This window comes from Myxocyprinus asiaticus, chromosome 12, assembly GCF_019703515.2.
Source record: "Myxocyprinus asiaticus isolate MX2 ecotype Aquarium Trade chromosome 12, UBuf_Myxa_2, whole genome shotgun sequence".
Taxonomy (NCBI): Eukaryota; Metazoa; Chordata; class Actinopteri; order Cypriniformes; family Catostomidae; genus Myxocyprinus; species Myxocyprinus asiaticus.
Genome location: NC_059355.1, coordinates 4,366,335 through 4,382,549, shown reverse-complemented (window position 1 = coordinate 4,382,549; position 16,215 = coordinate 4,366,335). Strand labels below are relative to the sequence as shown.

The 16,215-nt window shown below is 36.3% G+C and overlaps 1 protein-coding gene and 1 long non-coding RNA gene across 3 annotated transcripts in view; one reads left to right on the top strand and one right to left on the bottom strand.

The window, feature by feature from the left end:
* Positions 1 to 10,404, bottom strand: part of LOC127449527 (pericentrin-like) — an 83,640-nt gene extending 73,236 nt beyond the window's left edge. The window contains exons 1-4 of the mRNA XM_051713014.1: positions 10,003 to 10,404; positions 3,485 to 3,658; positions 1,277 to 1,465; positions 23 to 172 (exon numbers count right to left, since the gene is read on the bottom strand). Coding sequence (XP_051568974.1) covers positions 23 to 172; positions 1,277 to 1,465; positions 3,485 to 3,658; positions 10,003 to 10,050 — 561 coding nt within the window. The 5' untranslated portion in view covers positions 10,051 to 10,404. The remainder of the gene's footprint in view (positions 1 to 22; positions 173 to 1,276; positions 1,466 to 3,484; positions 3,659 to 10,002) is intronic.
* A 2,106-nt stretch (positions 10,405 to 12,510) lies between these two features.
* On the top strand, positions 12,511 to 15,250 carry LOC127449170 (uncharacterized). Of its 2 annotated transcripts, none has more exons than XR_007898679.1 (5): positions 12,511 to 13,994; positions 14,191 to 14,259; positions 14,419 to 14,544; positions 14,954 to 14,985; positions 15,124 to 15,250. It is a non-coding gene; the product is annotated as an uncharacterized LOC127449170 (long non-coding RNA). The 2 variants fall into 2 exon arrangements; XR_007898678.1 differs by having other exon boundaries at positions 12,511 to 13,999.
* The last annotated feature ends 965 nt before the right edge of the window (positions 15,251 to 16,215 follow it).

The window sequence follows — 16,215 nt, the reverse complement described above, 5'->3', positions numbered from 1 at the left end:
GTTCATAATGTATTAACTTTACCTGCTGCAGCTGCTGTTGTAGAGCCTGAATCTGACCCACGAGCTGCTGTGCCTCCAGCTGTACCTGGTCTCTGCTCTGCTGCGCCAACTGCAGGTTCATGCTCAGCTGTGAAATGATCTCATTCCGCTTTTCCACTGCAGCCTGTAATTGCTTTATGAAGCATTAAAGGTTTCAATTTTTGGCATCATTTATTCATCCTCATGTCATTGCAAACCTGCATAACATACTTCTGTGGAACACGAGCAGAAATTGAAAAGAATGTTGGCGCTGCTCTTTTTTACATTTAATTAAAGTAAATGGTGGCAGGCTGTCAGTCCCTAACATTCTGCCTCATTTACTCCTGTGCTACACAGAAGAAATTAAGACAGATTTTCAAATTTAAACTCAATGCAGAAAGCTGAATTAAGCTTCATATGCAGAAAGCTTTGTTAAATATCTTTCACAACTACAATATATGTTTTAAATTTTACAGAATAACAGCAACCGCATTTTTTGGCACTTTAAAAACTAGGCTTCCTCAGCAGGAAGTCAAATTCTGACTGGAGCCAGAAATCATAATCCTTAAATCCGTGCGTGTTCTGGTCACATGGAATGAAAACACATTTCAGAACATCATCCGTGAAAAATGTAATTGGTTCTTCATTTCCCTCAACATAATCGAGAGAGGCTTGAAAATGCATTTCAGAGAAAATTCAAGCAAACCAATTATAGCAAACATTATGCTCCAGAAAGCAGAACTCTGTTTTTAGATGTGTGCTTAACCAGAACCAAAAGCAAAAACAAAGTATTCCTGGCATCAGAAGATCTGATTTTCAATAGGTTCCTGTCCTACAGGCTAAAAGAAGAGGGGGGGAAAAAAGAAAAAGTAGAAAGAATGAGGATAAATAAAAAGTGGAAAAAAAGAATATACAAATTTTGTGCTGAAAAAAGGAAACAAATAATCAAAGCTAAGTTCTGATACTGTTGTTTCATGAACAGTTGTGTGCTTATAATTATTTAACATCTTTTTGCACAAACATCTATAATAGGTTGTTTAATACAGGCATAGATTTAAAGAGAGGTATAGATTTTGTCTTTAGGGTAGCTGGGTGACAGGGGAACCCCCATGTTCACATGAAACCTACACCACTGGTTTAATAGCAGGTTCCATGGTGACAACTTACCCCACATAGTGTGACAACATGCCCCACTACTGGTGCAAGTGGTCACAAAAGATAAACATGTGTTCAACAAACTGTATGGCTAAAGGTTTACCTTCAGTTGTTCTTTGCCACTGTGTGCAACTATGATCATTTCTGCAAGTTCACACTCTGCCTGGTCAGGCAGCTCTGACTCTGCCAGAGACCCAGAAGAGGAGCTCTGTTCCTGTGCAGCATCTGCCTCCCGGTTGCCCAAATGAACCTCTGGAACACTCTTGTCTGTGCTGTCAGGTCTGAGTGACACCTAAAGGTTTACACAAACATGCATATTTTCCATAGTTTGTGTAATCATGACTAAATCCCCCCTAGCAATGTTATTCTAGCTGACCTATTTTCTGACGGGGGAGAAGAAAAACACACAACAGATGTTAAATTTACTGCAGAGAGGCTGCATGTGATACATGTACACATGTATAATGTATGATACAAATATGTATAATGAATAATGCAGATCTACATAATTAACTAGGGCTATCGATTTAACACATTAATTTTGTGCGACTAATTATATATATATATATATAGTGCATAAACAAATTTAGCGCAATTAATCATGCCCCGACTTGTACGTAAATTCTGATGTATATATTTCCTTCCATCAGAGTAATTCAAGCTTGAAGTACATATAACTTCATGTTTTTATGAACAGCGTCAGCAAGGGGCAGTCAGCGCACCTCAACAAATCTCAAGCAGCACAGCGACAGAAAGCCAGTCACACAGGATCACTGGCGTAGAATTGGGGATTACTGGATTTTAAAAATGCTTTTATAGATACTGCCGATATTCACATGTATGAATCCTTGTAATCATCAATTTTTATTAAAAATTACTATCCAGTGTAAAAATGTCTCCAATGAGATACAAAACGTTGAGAGTTAAAAGCGGATGAATGGAGGATTTCATTTTCAGAGCCATCAAGCGCCCCCTGCAGGAAGAAAACACTCTCATAGGACACAGTCACTGGCTAACACCATTTACAATTTCGGTCTGTACGTCTGTTCCTCACAAAAAACCATCTTATGAATTTAGAAAACATGGAATATATCACGAGTCATATGGAACAGGTTAAGATGTTAAAGGGCGTCCATAGAAATGATCAGTTGTTTTTTATGGCTTACGTGTATATAGGACAGGGTGAGGACAGCAGCCAGGCAGGCATTTTGGATTAGTAGATAAGAACTTAAATTTGTAATTAAATAAAGGGGAGAATGTTTGATATAATACACAGTGTACAAATACATAAGAGTATGCTATAAAGCTGCACAATTAATCAATAAATAATCAAGATTACAATTACGGCTTCTGAAATTAACTAAACGTGAAAAGTGTCAATTAAAGCATTCCATTTAGTTCCACTCCTGTCTAATTAAAATTTTGTTTACATTTTTTTTTTTCCCCCAGTGGTTGAGCATTGTAACCAATCGCAGACATGTTTGTTGAGTACATAACCCTATCAGTAGTGGTGAAACAAAGCTAGAACGTTCCCATTACAATTTAGCGATGTAACGGCGATAATTATGTGAAGTTCTAAGCTTGTTTTTTGGAAGTGTAGCTTACATAAAAAAAATATGGATTGTAATTTGCCTCAGACAAAAAAAGGAATTTAATGCAAAATTAATAATCGTGATAATATCAAGAGAAATAATTGACAATTACAATTTTGTCACTCATGCAGCCCTAGCATGCATTTCTTTAAAATCTGTGCATTAATTTTAACTTATTATGCAATGTGTAATATGTTGTTTGGCACAATATTTTGATCATAAATGCTTGGTGACTCTTAATATAATACAAGGAGGGGTTGATGGCTGACAGGGTATTGGCCAGCAGATGTTAGTGATGCAAGTTATAATTACAGTGCAAGGATAAATTAAACTTCCATTATTTCCCATGTTTGGATGGATGGATGGATGGACGGATGGACGGCATGTCACGCAATTAATTTGAATAAAATGTTTAATCGTTTAACAGGCCATATAATAACATTAACGTTAAAAATGCATAGAGGAAAGGTCATAGTTCAAATGTGCTTTTCTACAAATGTCAACTAAGTAGATTACCCTACAAATTCAATAAACTAAAAGTGAAAGTATAAACTGATCCATTACGCAATCAAATTGTTGCCAAGTCAAGTGAATTATACCTTTCTGCTTGAACTGTATTATTTTTTTAATATTTAAACTAGTGCTATTTTATCAGCTGCAGCAAAAAAAATTAAAATGACAACCAGGTTGAATTACATAAAAAAAAAAATTGATCAAACCTCCAAGTTTCCCTTGTTAATCTCGCCATGATTATAGCTTGTTTGTGGTTCCTCTAGGTGGCGCTCTTGTGCCGATCGGTCATTCGCCTGGAGAGTCTGGCCCTTCCTCTTCTCCGTCTTTTCCTGCGTCCTCGAACTTTCGCTTTTTGTCCGGCGCTGTCTAAAGTAAGCAAGCTGCGCCACAGGTTGAGAGACAGGTAAACAGAAACGTATGTCAGGATGAGGTAGCAAGAACATAGAATCAGCATGCTGCTGGGCTTAAAAGACATGTCATGTCAAATGGATGCCTAAAGAAACAAGCAATTCCCGCTTGGGCTGACTAATGTTATACAAACTAAACCAAACAAAACAATGTCCAATGGACAGAACCGCATTAGAGAATAAGGCAACATCATCTTAGGGGGCTTGTTAGTCCACAAAGACAAAGCAAGAAAATCAGATTAAAAAAAGCCTATATCCAAACACATGATATTTCTCAGCACAGGAAAGTTGCATTCCTTGATCTTCTGCAATTTATATTCTCCTCTTCCTTCTTTAAAGAATTCCTAATCCTTAAACATGGAAACGTGATGACGCCCCAAAACGCTCACAATTCCACAAAAACATTTCTCACAGTTGCCTTAAGAAGCTTAGTTCAGATTAAAGCACACTCATATGAGCCCTGCTCGACAAAATCTGACAATAGTGCTTTCATGAACAAAGATCAGCATAACCCCTGCAGCAGTAAAATTCACAATCAGTGACGTGACAATCCATCAGCCAAACAGAACGCCATATGATTCCTGGGCAGGTCTACGACTATGAGAACTAGGACCACAAAGTGCAGAGATGCTCTTTGAACAGCCCAATCATAACCAAAGGAGAATGGAAAATGTAGAGGTGGAGGAAGAGGAGGAGCAAATACACTCAAACCATTCACATAAACACGCATACCATGACCTAACTGGAGCTACCCTGTGGACAAGTCCTCCGACCCAGATTAGAGTACAAAAACACCTGAAATTATAAAAGCAGGCAACTTTGCTGGATTACATTTGTTCTGCTTTCAAAAGCAGGGAGTGTGTTTGTGTTTTGCCCACTGACTGTCACATCACATAATATGAAGATCTGAAGAGAGCCTGGGGCGGCCACAAGCACAAACTGAAATAGTGGCGAATACTGTAGATGCAATAATCAGGACACGGTCTAGTTTACATCCAATGGCATGTAAAACATCATTTCAAATGGCGCACACATTTTGGGAAAATGTTTGCATTTCTTGTCCTTCAATTTCTAAAAGAAAATCTGCAACTTAAACAAAGCTGTCCTATGGGTGGACAGTTGATTTTGACCGGTTGTTACGAAAAGCCATGACAACCAACTGCCTTCTGAGGTAACCAATGAGACCCTGTAAAGCAGGTTAAACTTTAAAGGAATATTCCGGGTTCAATACAAGTTAAGCTCAATCGATAGCATTTGTAATATAATGTTGATTACAACAAAAATTAATTTCGACTCGTCCCTTTTCTTTAAAGAGCAACTATTATGGTTTTTAAACGTGCCTAATTTTGTTTTAAAAGTCTCGTACAATAGATTTACATGCATCCAAGGTCAAAAAACACTTTAATTTGCTCAATTTAAATTGCAGCATTACCTTTTTCCCCCAGTGTCAAAAATGACTCGTTCGAGCGTCTTTAAAAGGAAACATCCGGCTTACATCTTTAATGCAGTTATATTTAATGCGTTATAGCTTTATTAAAAGTTCAAATAATACGGAACAGATCATGTAAATAACTACAAACTCTGAAACTGCCATTTCTCTGTGCGGTCAGCGCCTCTTCTATGAGTTGCGTGAATGTCCCGATCTAAGGGGGAGAGATTGAAACTGCATCCGGCTGATGCACACTCTGTCACAGAACGCTCGTCCCTCGAGCTTAATGCAGCTAGATTATAACGTGATGACTCGTGATTTATTGGATCATAATATGTCACTGTGCATTTCTTCTCGTGAAGAAAATTGGCAATATGCAGCTTTATTAATGAGAGAGTTTGTTTTTTTGTGAGTTAAAGATGGATTGACGTGAACAGAAAGGTGAGAGAGGGTAGTCTTTGCCCCATTATACACTGCAACAACATACGTTTTTGATTTGGCTTGTTTTCCAATATATCTAAAACTCCTTTAAAAAAAAGACGCATTCACCTGAGCAGCAGCATATAAGCTATTTAGATTTGCTTTTAGAGAGTAGATCTTGAATATTAATATATTTTGTCTTCACTGCACTCGCAGAAGTATAACCAAGTGAAAAAATACACTTATATACAAAATACATTCTCTTAAAGCAAGTCTAAATATCTTATATGCTGCTGCTCAGGTGAATGTATCTTGTTTTAAGGATTTTTTGCAGTGAATTTCATTACTGAATTAAACAGTAAAAAAAGTTGTTTTTTTTCTTTAATTCAGTGAATGTCATTTAGATGTATTTTTAAAAGATGATTTTGTCCTCTTTATTGTTAGTAAGCACGTTTAATACAACCTTTTAACTCTGGGCACAAGCTGAATAATTGTTCTAATAAGCGTTAGATTAATCGATTGTCAATAATCTGGACCGCGGGTCCAGACAGCATTCCGGGCCATGTCAGAGCATGTGCGAATCAACTGGCTGGTGTTTTTACTGACATTTTCAACCTTTCCCTCTCTTTGTCTGTAGTCCCCACATGCTTTAAAATGTCCACCATTGTGCCTGTTCCAAAGCAATCCAAAATCACTTGCTTAAATGACTGGCGTCCTGTTGCTCTGACCCCCATCATCAGCAAATGTTTTGAGGCTAATCAGAGATTACATCTGCTCTGTGCTGCCTCCCTCACTGGACCCATTGCAGTTTGCTTACCGCAACAACTGCTCCACTGATGATGCCATTGCATCTACACTACACACTGTTCTCTCCCACCTGGAAAAAAGGAACACTTATGTGAGAATGTTGTTTGTAGACTACAGCTCAGCATTCAACACCATAGTGCCCTCCAAGCTCGAGGTGAAACTCCAGGCTCTGGGCTTAAACAGCTCGCTGTGCAGCTGGATCCTGGACTTCCTGTCAAGCAGACGCCAGGTGGTTAGAATGGGCAGCAACATCTCATCACTGACCCTCAACACTGGAGCCCCGCAAGGCTTTGTTCTCAGCCCACTCCTGTATTCCCTGTACACACAAGACTGTGTGGCAACACACAGCTCCAATGCCATCTTTAAGTTTGCTGATGATACGATGGTGGTAGGTCTGATCACTGACAATGATGAAACCTACAGAGCCTACAGAGTGGAGGTGCACACTCTGACACGCCGGTGTCAGGAGCACAACCTCTCCCTCAACATCAGCAAGACAAGAGCTTGTGTTGGACTTCAGGAGAAAAGACAGAGAACACAGCCCCATCACCATCAATGGAGCACTGGTGGAGAGAGTCAGCAGCTTCAAGTTCCTCGGTGTCCACATCACTGAGGAACTCACATGGTCAGTCCACACTTAAGCCGCTGTCAAGAAGGCTCATCACCGCCTCTTCTTCCTGAGACAGCTGAGGAAGTTTGGAATGAACTGCCACATCCTCACATGGTTCTACACCAGCACTGTAGAAAGTATGCTGACTGGCTGAATCACTGCCTGGTATGGCAACAGCACCGCCCACAACCGCAAAGCCCTGCAAAGTGTGATGCAAACTGCCAGACACACCATCGGAGGTGAGCTTCCCTCCCTCCAGCACATATATACCAGGCAGTATGAAAAAAGCTCGGAGGATCATCAGAGACTCCAGCCACCCGAGCCATGGGCTGCTCTTACTGCTACCATCAGGCAGGCTGTATCGCAGCATCAGGACCCGCACCAGCCTACTCCATGACAGCTTCTTCCCCCAAGCAGTCAGACTTTTGAACTCTTGATCTCTCACTATCTAATACATCCGCACTGCACTTTATTAATCTTACACTGGACTGTCATAAATTATATTCTCTCTCTTAACACACTGGCAACTGACTATCAACCCGACAGCCTGAATGTCAATACAGTACAATACAACCTACTGTATATTTTATATATACTATTTTTATTGTATACAGTGCATACAGAAAGTATTCACAGCGCTTCACTTTTTCCACATTTATGTTACAGCCTTATTCCAAAATGGATTAAATTCATTATTTTCCTCAAAATTCTACAAACAATACCCCATAATGACAACGTGAAAGTTTGTTTGAAATCTTTGCAAATTTATTAAAAATAAAAAAAACGGAAAAAAAATAAAAAATAAATAAATAAAATAAAATCACATGTACATAAGCATAAGTATTCCACTACAGTTACAATTTAAATCATTGGTAATTAGAATACAGTTACATTCAAAAAGTATTTTGATTACTGCAGAGATTACTTTGCATTTTATTGTCATTTGTTTCATTTAATATTTAGTCCTTTCAGATGGAAAACATTTATACATATAAATGATGCGATCCAAAGTGCATTTGAACAGCGGTGAAACACTTTCTTATGATGTGTTACATTCATACGAGCAGACAGAGGAGTAAGTTTGAAGTAAGTTTGGAGCAGAAGAAATAGAAATAAACCTTGTGTAAATTGTCAGCTTTACGCTAAGATAAAATGCTATTTCTAGCCATTTTACATGCACGTTACCAGGCATGATCAATCTTTTTTTATCAAGAAAATTCACGTTAGATCATAATTTCTTTTTTTCTAGTAAGATCTTTGATATTAGGGCAAAAATCATATTCTTGATAATAATTTTTGTATTGTTTTCCTGTAAAAATATGTAAAAATCCTTAAAACAAGATCAATTTGATTTATCTTGTTTTAGAAACAACACTGCATAAGATATTTCGGTTTTTCAGAGAATGTATTTTTAACATGTGTATTTTGTCTTACTGTTCTGTCAGAGTTTTTATAGTCAAAACAACTGAAAAAATCTACCAGTGCTGAAGAAGTAATCCAAAGTATTTAGAATAAATTACTGACCTTGAGTAATCCAACGGAATACGTTACAAATTACATTTTACAGCACATATACTGTAGTGGAATACATTTCAAAAGTAACCCTCCCAACCCTGATTAATTATTCGGAGTTGTTATGACAGCCAACAACTGCACAAGTTGAGCCTGAAATTCATTTTTACACCCAGTAACACTTAAATGGTTGTTGTTCTCCACTGGATCGCTCATTTTAGCAATTTTTAATTGGCGTCTCGAGACAAGAAATAGAAAACAGGCAATTAGAATCATCATGGTGCTGCCCAGTGGTTGCTCAGGAAAACTGAATGTAAATAATGTGTGTTAACATGATATAAGTGCAATAAAATCACATACTAACCTTTGTGTAAAGTTTTTTTTCCACATTTACAACTCGTTGCCATGACGACTAAACGTTGTAAACCCTGTAATCCCGCAAAAACGACAATTTAAACAGCTGAACAGCTCAAATAGTACACAAGTTTTAACAGATGAATTAATGCAAGTGCGTTTATAAAATCACTTCACATTTCTGCCTTTAAACCCTTCAAAAATGGCCCCATTCACTTCCATTGTAAGTGTCTCACTGTAACCTAGATTTTTTATTTTATTTTTTAAATAAAAAGAACGAGTCTAAATTATTTTTTTGTGGTAATCCTGATTATGCCACAAATGCTGTCGATTGAGCTCAACTTGTATTGAACCTTTAAGATAAGTGAATCTACCAGCTCACAATGATCGATACACACCCCATAAACTAATCTTAAAACATTGGGTTTTTTTAAGTGTCAAAAACTGAAGAAAAAAAAAATGTATAAGTGAACATGTTTTTGGACTGAAGTCAAAAAATTAAACTGAAAAAATTAATTTTATGAAATGTAATGTTGATATTTTAATCGTGTGGTGCCTCCTGCAGGTCGCTACGTGAATAACAGCCTAAATATAAAGTCATTGAACAATAAAAAAGCATTGGTCTTATTAAAGGACCAACAGAAACTACAAACATAAGAAAAGTTCAGTCACATTTCTTTTTCCTCTCATTGCGGATAACGTGCAGTTCCCGTAAGTTCTCATGAGCTAAAAATTAAACCGCAGACATCTGTGAGCTGATGTGATCCTGCCCAGTATTCACTCAAACACAACAACATCACTTTATTTGCAGAATGAACGAAAGAGACCTAAACCTCTTGATAAAATCGTGCATTTCCCTGCAAGGCCAATACGTTTTGCATGCCAAGTTTTAACACTATCCCAGTCAAAACTCAAAACGCCAAGATATTCAAAGCTAACATTTAAACGTATAGATTGATTTTCAGCTGGGGAATTTTATTCTAATGTCTAGAACTCCTGCAAATGAACCTGGCTCATCGAATGTTTAAATATAGAGCCTACTTTTGGCTGAGTTCATGAATTTAAGCAGGTAGGTTAGTTCCTAGTGTATGTGAAATTAATTAATTATGCGTTTATAGATTTTAAGACCAAATAAGTCGGTTCAAATAGGCAAGGCGAAGTTACTGTGCTAATGTTAGCGCCTACCTTTGCTCGTCCGGCCTCTAATTTTCTCTGCCTTTCATCCTGATCCATTTCCTGGATCAAGGAAATTCATGGGAATGAAGGATACTCTCGAGTTTGCGCCGCGTAGGCTGCAACTGTGCTTCTGTAAAAACTCCCCAAACAATTTTCAGCAAAGTTATGTGAGTTGAGCGATTTTCCTAAGGAGTAACTGTCATAGCAACTTTCAACATGGCCGCGAAGTCTGTTTATCCCCGCCCTTATTTGATTGACAGTCTGCACAAACCTATAGGAACAAAGAATGTGATCTTTCCAGCCAATGACATTTCCAGATGCAGAAATTCACCTGCTCCCTTGAAAACTCCCCCTTTTAAACGCAATGGGCCTGGCTGACCAATTATAAAGCGTATATAGTCGTGACACTTTGATTGACAACGTATAGAGCTTGTTTTAGTGCAAGATATTGCATGGCCTTTAGGTTGTTTATTTGCTGCGGCCGTCGTTTTTCCGATAGTTTGAGTGGTTGAGATTGACAAATGAGAGAGGCGGGTAAAAGCCCGGGTAAATTAGAGTAGACCGGTAATAACCAGGCCAGACCATCCTTTAAACAAAAAAATATGTTCAAATGTATTTATTTATATTATACACAATAATATACACGTTATATAAAATTATTTACACTAATATTAAAATAATGTATATTGTTATTTAAAAGTAGTAAAGTAAATATAGTAAAAAAAAAATATTAAAAATTAAATTGATTAACAAATCATTTAATTAAACAGATCACATTTGATTTGGAATAGGATAATTAGAATGCTAACATTTGTTTATTTACAATTATCAAAATTTTTAATATGGTATACATATGCCAATAAGTAGCCTGCACTATTTGTGGCAGGTGCTGAATGACAGCAGAAGATGCAATGCTCTTGTATTCAAAGGCTTTAAATGCAAATTATTCTACATACAACTATAATACAATTATATATATATATATATATATAACATAGCAAATTGTGGGTTGGGCAAGACTCTTCAGAGGAACACGGATATGTTTTTGGTAATGAAGTTTTGGTTTTCTACATCAAATATGAAAAAGGAGTAATCGTGAGATACCAAGGTATGAGACTAGACAGAAATGCCAGAGAGAAAGTAGCCTGTAACGCAAGAGTACTTTTAAACAAGAACAATAAACTGCATTAGCTGAGTAACAAGAGAAAATCGTAAAAGGGTTTTAAAATGGCTGACCAAATGACAAGACTGAGGCTGAAAATGCTGGCAAAGGTGAGTTGGTTTGTTGTAATTGATATGTAATCATCATTCATCCATTAACTGACAAACAGCATTTGAAAACATTATGATTCTGACAATTCTGTGCCAAACGGGCCTATTAACATTACATTTATGCATTTTGGCAGACACTTTTATCAAAAGCGACTTGCAGTGAATTCAAGGTATACATATTATATATTTATTAATCATTATGAAGAGACTATGAAGCGTGATTATTCTATCATCCTTTTGCACTTCCCTTTAGAGACTGGAAAATGAGAGAAATTACAACAGTGAACGAGAGGGTTCAGCATTTTCCACAAGTGGGTTGAAAACAATTTCAGATAGACAATAGTTATATTTTGTGTTATGCTTTTCTGTAGATCTGGGATTTTTAGAGTTTTATAATTTAGAGATGTTTTACCTTTAGGTATCCTCAATTCTGATACCAAAAATGAGATGCCATTTTCAAATCCTTTTTTAACAGGATAGCTCTCCCAAAAATGAAAATTCTCTCATCATTTACTTACCCTAATGCCATCCCAGATGTGTATGACTTTCTTTCTTCTGCTGAACACAAGCGAAGATTTTTAGAGGAATATCTCAGCTCTGTTGAACCATTCAATGAAAATGAATGGTGGCCAGAACTTTGAGGGTCCAAAAAGTACATAAAGGCAGAATAAAAGTAATCCATATGACTCCAGTGGTTTAATCCATGTCTTCTGAAGCGATGTGATAGGTGTGGGTGAAAACAGATCAGTATTTAAGTCCTTTTTTACTATAAATTATCCTCCCTGCCCAGTAGGTGGCGATATGCATGAAGAATGCAAATTGCAAAAATAAAAGAAGAAGAAAGTGAAAGTGGAGAGATGGATTTAATCACTGGAGTCATATGGATTACTTTTATGCTGACTTTATATGATTTTTGGATCTTCAAAATTCTGGCCACCATTCACTTTCATTGAATGGACCTACAGAGCTGAGATATTCTTCTTAAAATCTTTCGTTTGTGTTCTGCTGAAGAAAGTAAGTCATACACTTTCGGGATGGCATGAGGGTGAGTAAATGATGAGAAAAGTTACATTTTTTGGGTGAACTATCCCTTTCAGCAATGATCCCACTATGCAGCGGCAGGCTAAGAGGTCTCAGCAACCTTTCAAAGGAGCCTAAAGATGACTCAAAATTATTTAAAATAAGTTATATTAAAAATAACTTCATTAAAATGCTAAAACATCATTACAGCATGTAAACTGACATGATATTTTTTACAATAAGAAGTCTTCTTTTCTAGAAATCTTCTTTTCTAGAAATCATCTAAGCATTTATTTTTTTGCCCTGTCTAACATCAAAATAAAAGTAATTTGGGAAAGTTAATAAAGGGAATGAATAAACTTATCAGAGAAGGAAAATAAAAGCAAATGCATTCTAAATGTTTGCTGTACACACAGAATGAAGCCCATGATTGATTCTTTGTTAATTACAGGAAGTTATGATGGGAAGGCAGATGCATTACACAGTGATCTGAGCAGAGGTGGACAGTAACGAAATACATGTACTTGAGTACTGTACTTAAGTACACTTTTTGAGTATCTGTAATTTACTTGAGAATTATTTTTTCTGGAAACTTGTGACTTTAACTTCACTACATTTGAAAGACAAATATCGTACATTTCACTCCTCTACATTTCTATCAAGGTCCTCGAGTAGAAAGTCGTTACTATGTAGCAGCTTTGTAAATCAGTGGATGATTTTTTTCTTCTCTAAAACGTGATTGTTTTTTTGCAGGTGACAGACAGCCTATCAGTAATCACTCTTGTAGGGTCACGTATCATGAAGTTGATTTCCCAGCATTTTTTGAACACTTATCAGTTGGCAAAATGGAAGACGGCGGTTCCTCGGCGCAGTGCGTGCACCCATGGCCATACTTAGAAAATATGTTCCAGTTTTCTGAAAATGTTAAAGATTCGTTTTGTTTTAAATGTATGCTTTGTTTGCCTAAAACGAACCATATCACAGCCTTCAAAAACTCGTCGTCCAACCTGCGGAAGCATATTGAAGTATGTAAACTTTTAATTTCTTGTGAAAGCTTGAAATTATCTGTGCTTTAGAGCTAAAGTTTCAGTATGAAGTATGGTCGGTCAAATTATTTTTTATGGATTTGCCCACCAAGTTGCCATAGCCTTGTGGATACACCGCTAATGCATAGGTAAGGTTCGACAATTACATTAGTTAGCATGCAAAAGCGTGAATTTAAATGTAAATGAGCTTAAGAGTTAAATAAGTTAATATCTTGTAACTTTTATGTTTTTTTTTTTTTGTTTTTTTTTTGTGATCTTGCTTAATTACTATAGTTATGTGTTGAGCTGCACGATTAAATCATAAAAAGATAGCGATCTCGATTCAAACACCCACACGATCTCTTTCCTAAATGATAACGATTCGCCTGTCTCTTAAACCTTTGACAAAAATCATACCGGAACATTCAAATCTGCGTTGGTGCTGCCGCTGAGCCAGAGAGAGCAGTTATCATGTTCTGCCAGAGCTGTGTGAGAACACTACCATGCTGCTTTTGTGGGGGTGGGTAGGAGTGTTAAATAAAAAAAATGAAGATGATTATGGCTGTCTTTTTTGTCATTTCAGTTGTTTCATTTGTATAGGTTTTGTAACATTTTAAAAGCTCTTTATTCCACAGATACTACAAGCTAGTCAGTGTATTCAGCAGGTTGCTTCAGAGGCATAAGGTATTGTAAGTATTACATACAACAATGCAACTATAATAAAACAATGCATTGACATAAAAAATAAATTTACTTTTGATACTTAAGTACATTTAAAACCAAGTACTTATGTACTTTTACTTAAGTAAAAATCTGTCTTTACAACTTTCACTTGTAATGGAGTAATATTTGACCAGTAGTATCTGTACTTTCACTCAAGTAATAGAGTTGTGTACTTTGTCAACCTCTGGATCTGAGATGGAAGAGAAGCCTGCTTCAGAGACTGAGGGTATTGTTCCATTTGATAATTCCAACCACAGAGATAGAACCAAAATAAATTTCTCACTTTAAGTAGAGTTTCTGTTTAGTTTATTTTCGTAAAGTGAAGGCAATCTTGATCAAAACTGCTGTTCAAGGAACAAGGTGTGTGTTTTTGTGTATGGAACAGGAACAGCATATAATGGAGGATCTAGGAAGGCCACACACATGAGGTGGATCTTACAGGCCATATCATCAGTGGCGGTTCTAGCTTGTATGGCGCCCTGGGTGAAACCCGCTTCAACACAGCATGAGGGTGAGTAGATGATGAGAGAATTCTTATTTTTGGGTGAACTATTCCTTTAATACAGTATGTATATATAAAGTCAGATTGACCTAATCAACATTTAAAAGTGCATAAGAAATTACTTTCTTGGTAAGTCTTGTCTAGTTTACAAGCAGGATATCAACAGTATGGCCTTACAGTCAGTAATGCTAATAATAATAATAATAATAATATATATATATATATATATATATATATATATATATATATATATATATATATATTTTTTTTTTTTTATATATAATTTTAAGCAAATATTTTTAACAATATACTTACCACATTACCACATAACACAGTTCTTGTGAAGTCATATATATATACTCATATTACCTTGTTTTGCCATGATGCATAGTAACTTCCTTGTTATGACGATTAATAGAATGAACTCCAGGACTCCACTTGGACTCTGAGGTAAACACAAAGTATTTACTCTTTCTCTCTCTCTATATATTTGTTCCCATTTATCAGATTTCTATTATTTTTCTGTTCTTCTAACACCTGTCCAGGCAATGCTCCTAATATCTTATTTCCTCTCATTCCCCTTTCCAGCCAAATTTTCAAAAGCAGACAGATCCCTCTTCACCTCCAAAGACAGATTTCACTTTGACATTGTTTTTTTTTTTTTTCACACTTACAATTTGCATATTTTCCACAATGCTTCATGCACTGATGAACTGTTATATTAATATATTTTTGTTGTATAATTATTTACATTAAAGTTCTAATTATACATTATTCTGTATTCAATTATTTTTATTAAGTGACTGGTATGTCCCTAGTTGTTCTGCCATTTAATAGACACTTTTACATTTTACAGCTGCTTATGTCATTGCAGTTTAGTCATTCTCATGGGGTTTGTTGTCAACCCTAGGTTATACTGTGGGTTCCCTCGAGATTTTTCTATGGGGTTTTATAATGAGCGTTTTGGATTTATGAGTAAAATAATGTCTGTGGTAAACATTACTTGCTGATACGTGGATGTTTTGTTCTACAACATACAGTATACTGTATTACACACTTTCATGCCTCAAACGTGAATTTTGAAGGTGTTTTGAATTACATACTTGAAAAAAAAAAACACATGGCGGCTTAAAACAAATTATTAAAGACAATACTGGCGAACTGGCAAGTTAAAATGTATTAGACCTTAACTATACTGTCCATTTAATGCCGAATCAAAACTTTGATAATAGTCTAATAACAGCAAGCAGTCTATTGTTTACACTTGACTGTATAGTGTTCATTTCGTGACTGTATGTGTATTTAAAAGGCAGCAGAGTGCATAATGCTTCTTACACAATCAAGGGATCGTAATATAAATCTTAGCACCACAAGTCTCAGGATCGTGTCAACTAGCCTAATGTTTAAAGGGATAGTTCACCCAAAAATGAAAATTCTCTCATCATTTACTCACCCTCAAGCCATCCCAGATGTGTATGACTTTCCTATTTCTGCAGAACTCAAATAAAGATTTTTAGAAAAATATCTAAGCTCTGTTGGTCCATTCAATGCAAGTGAATGGTGACCAGAACTTTGAATCTCCAAAAAGCACATAAAGGTACTAAGGCAGCATAAATGTAATCCATATGACTTCAGTCGAAATCCATGTCTTCAGAAGCAATATGATAGGTGTGTGTGAGA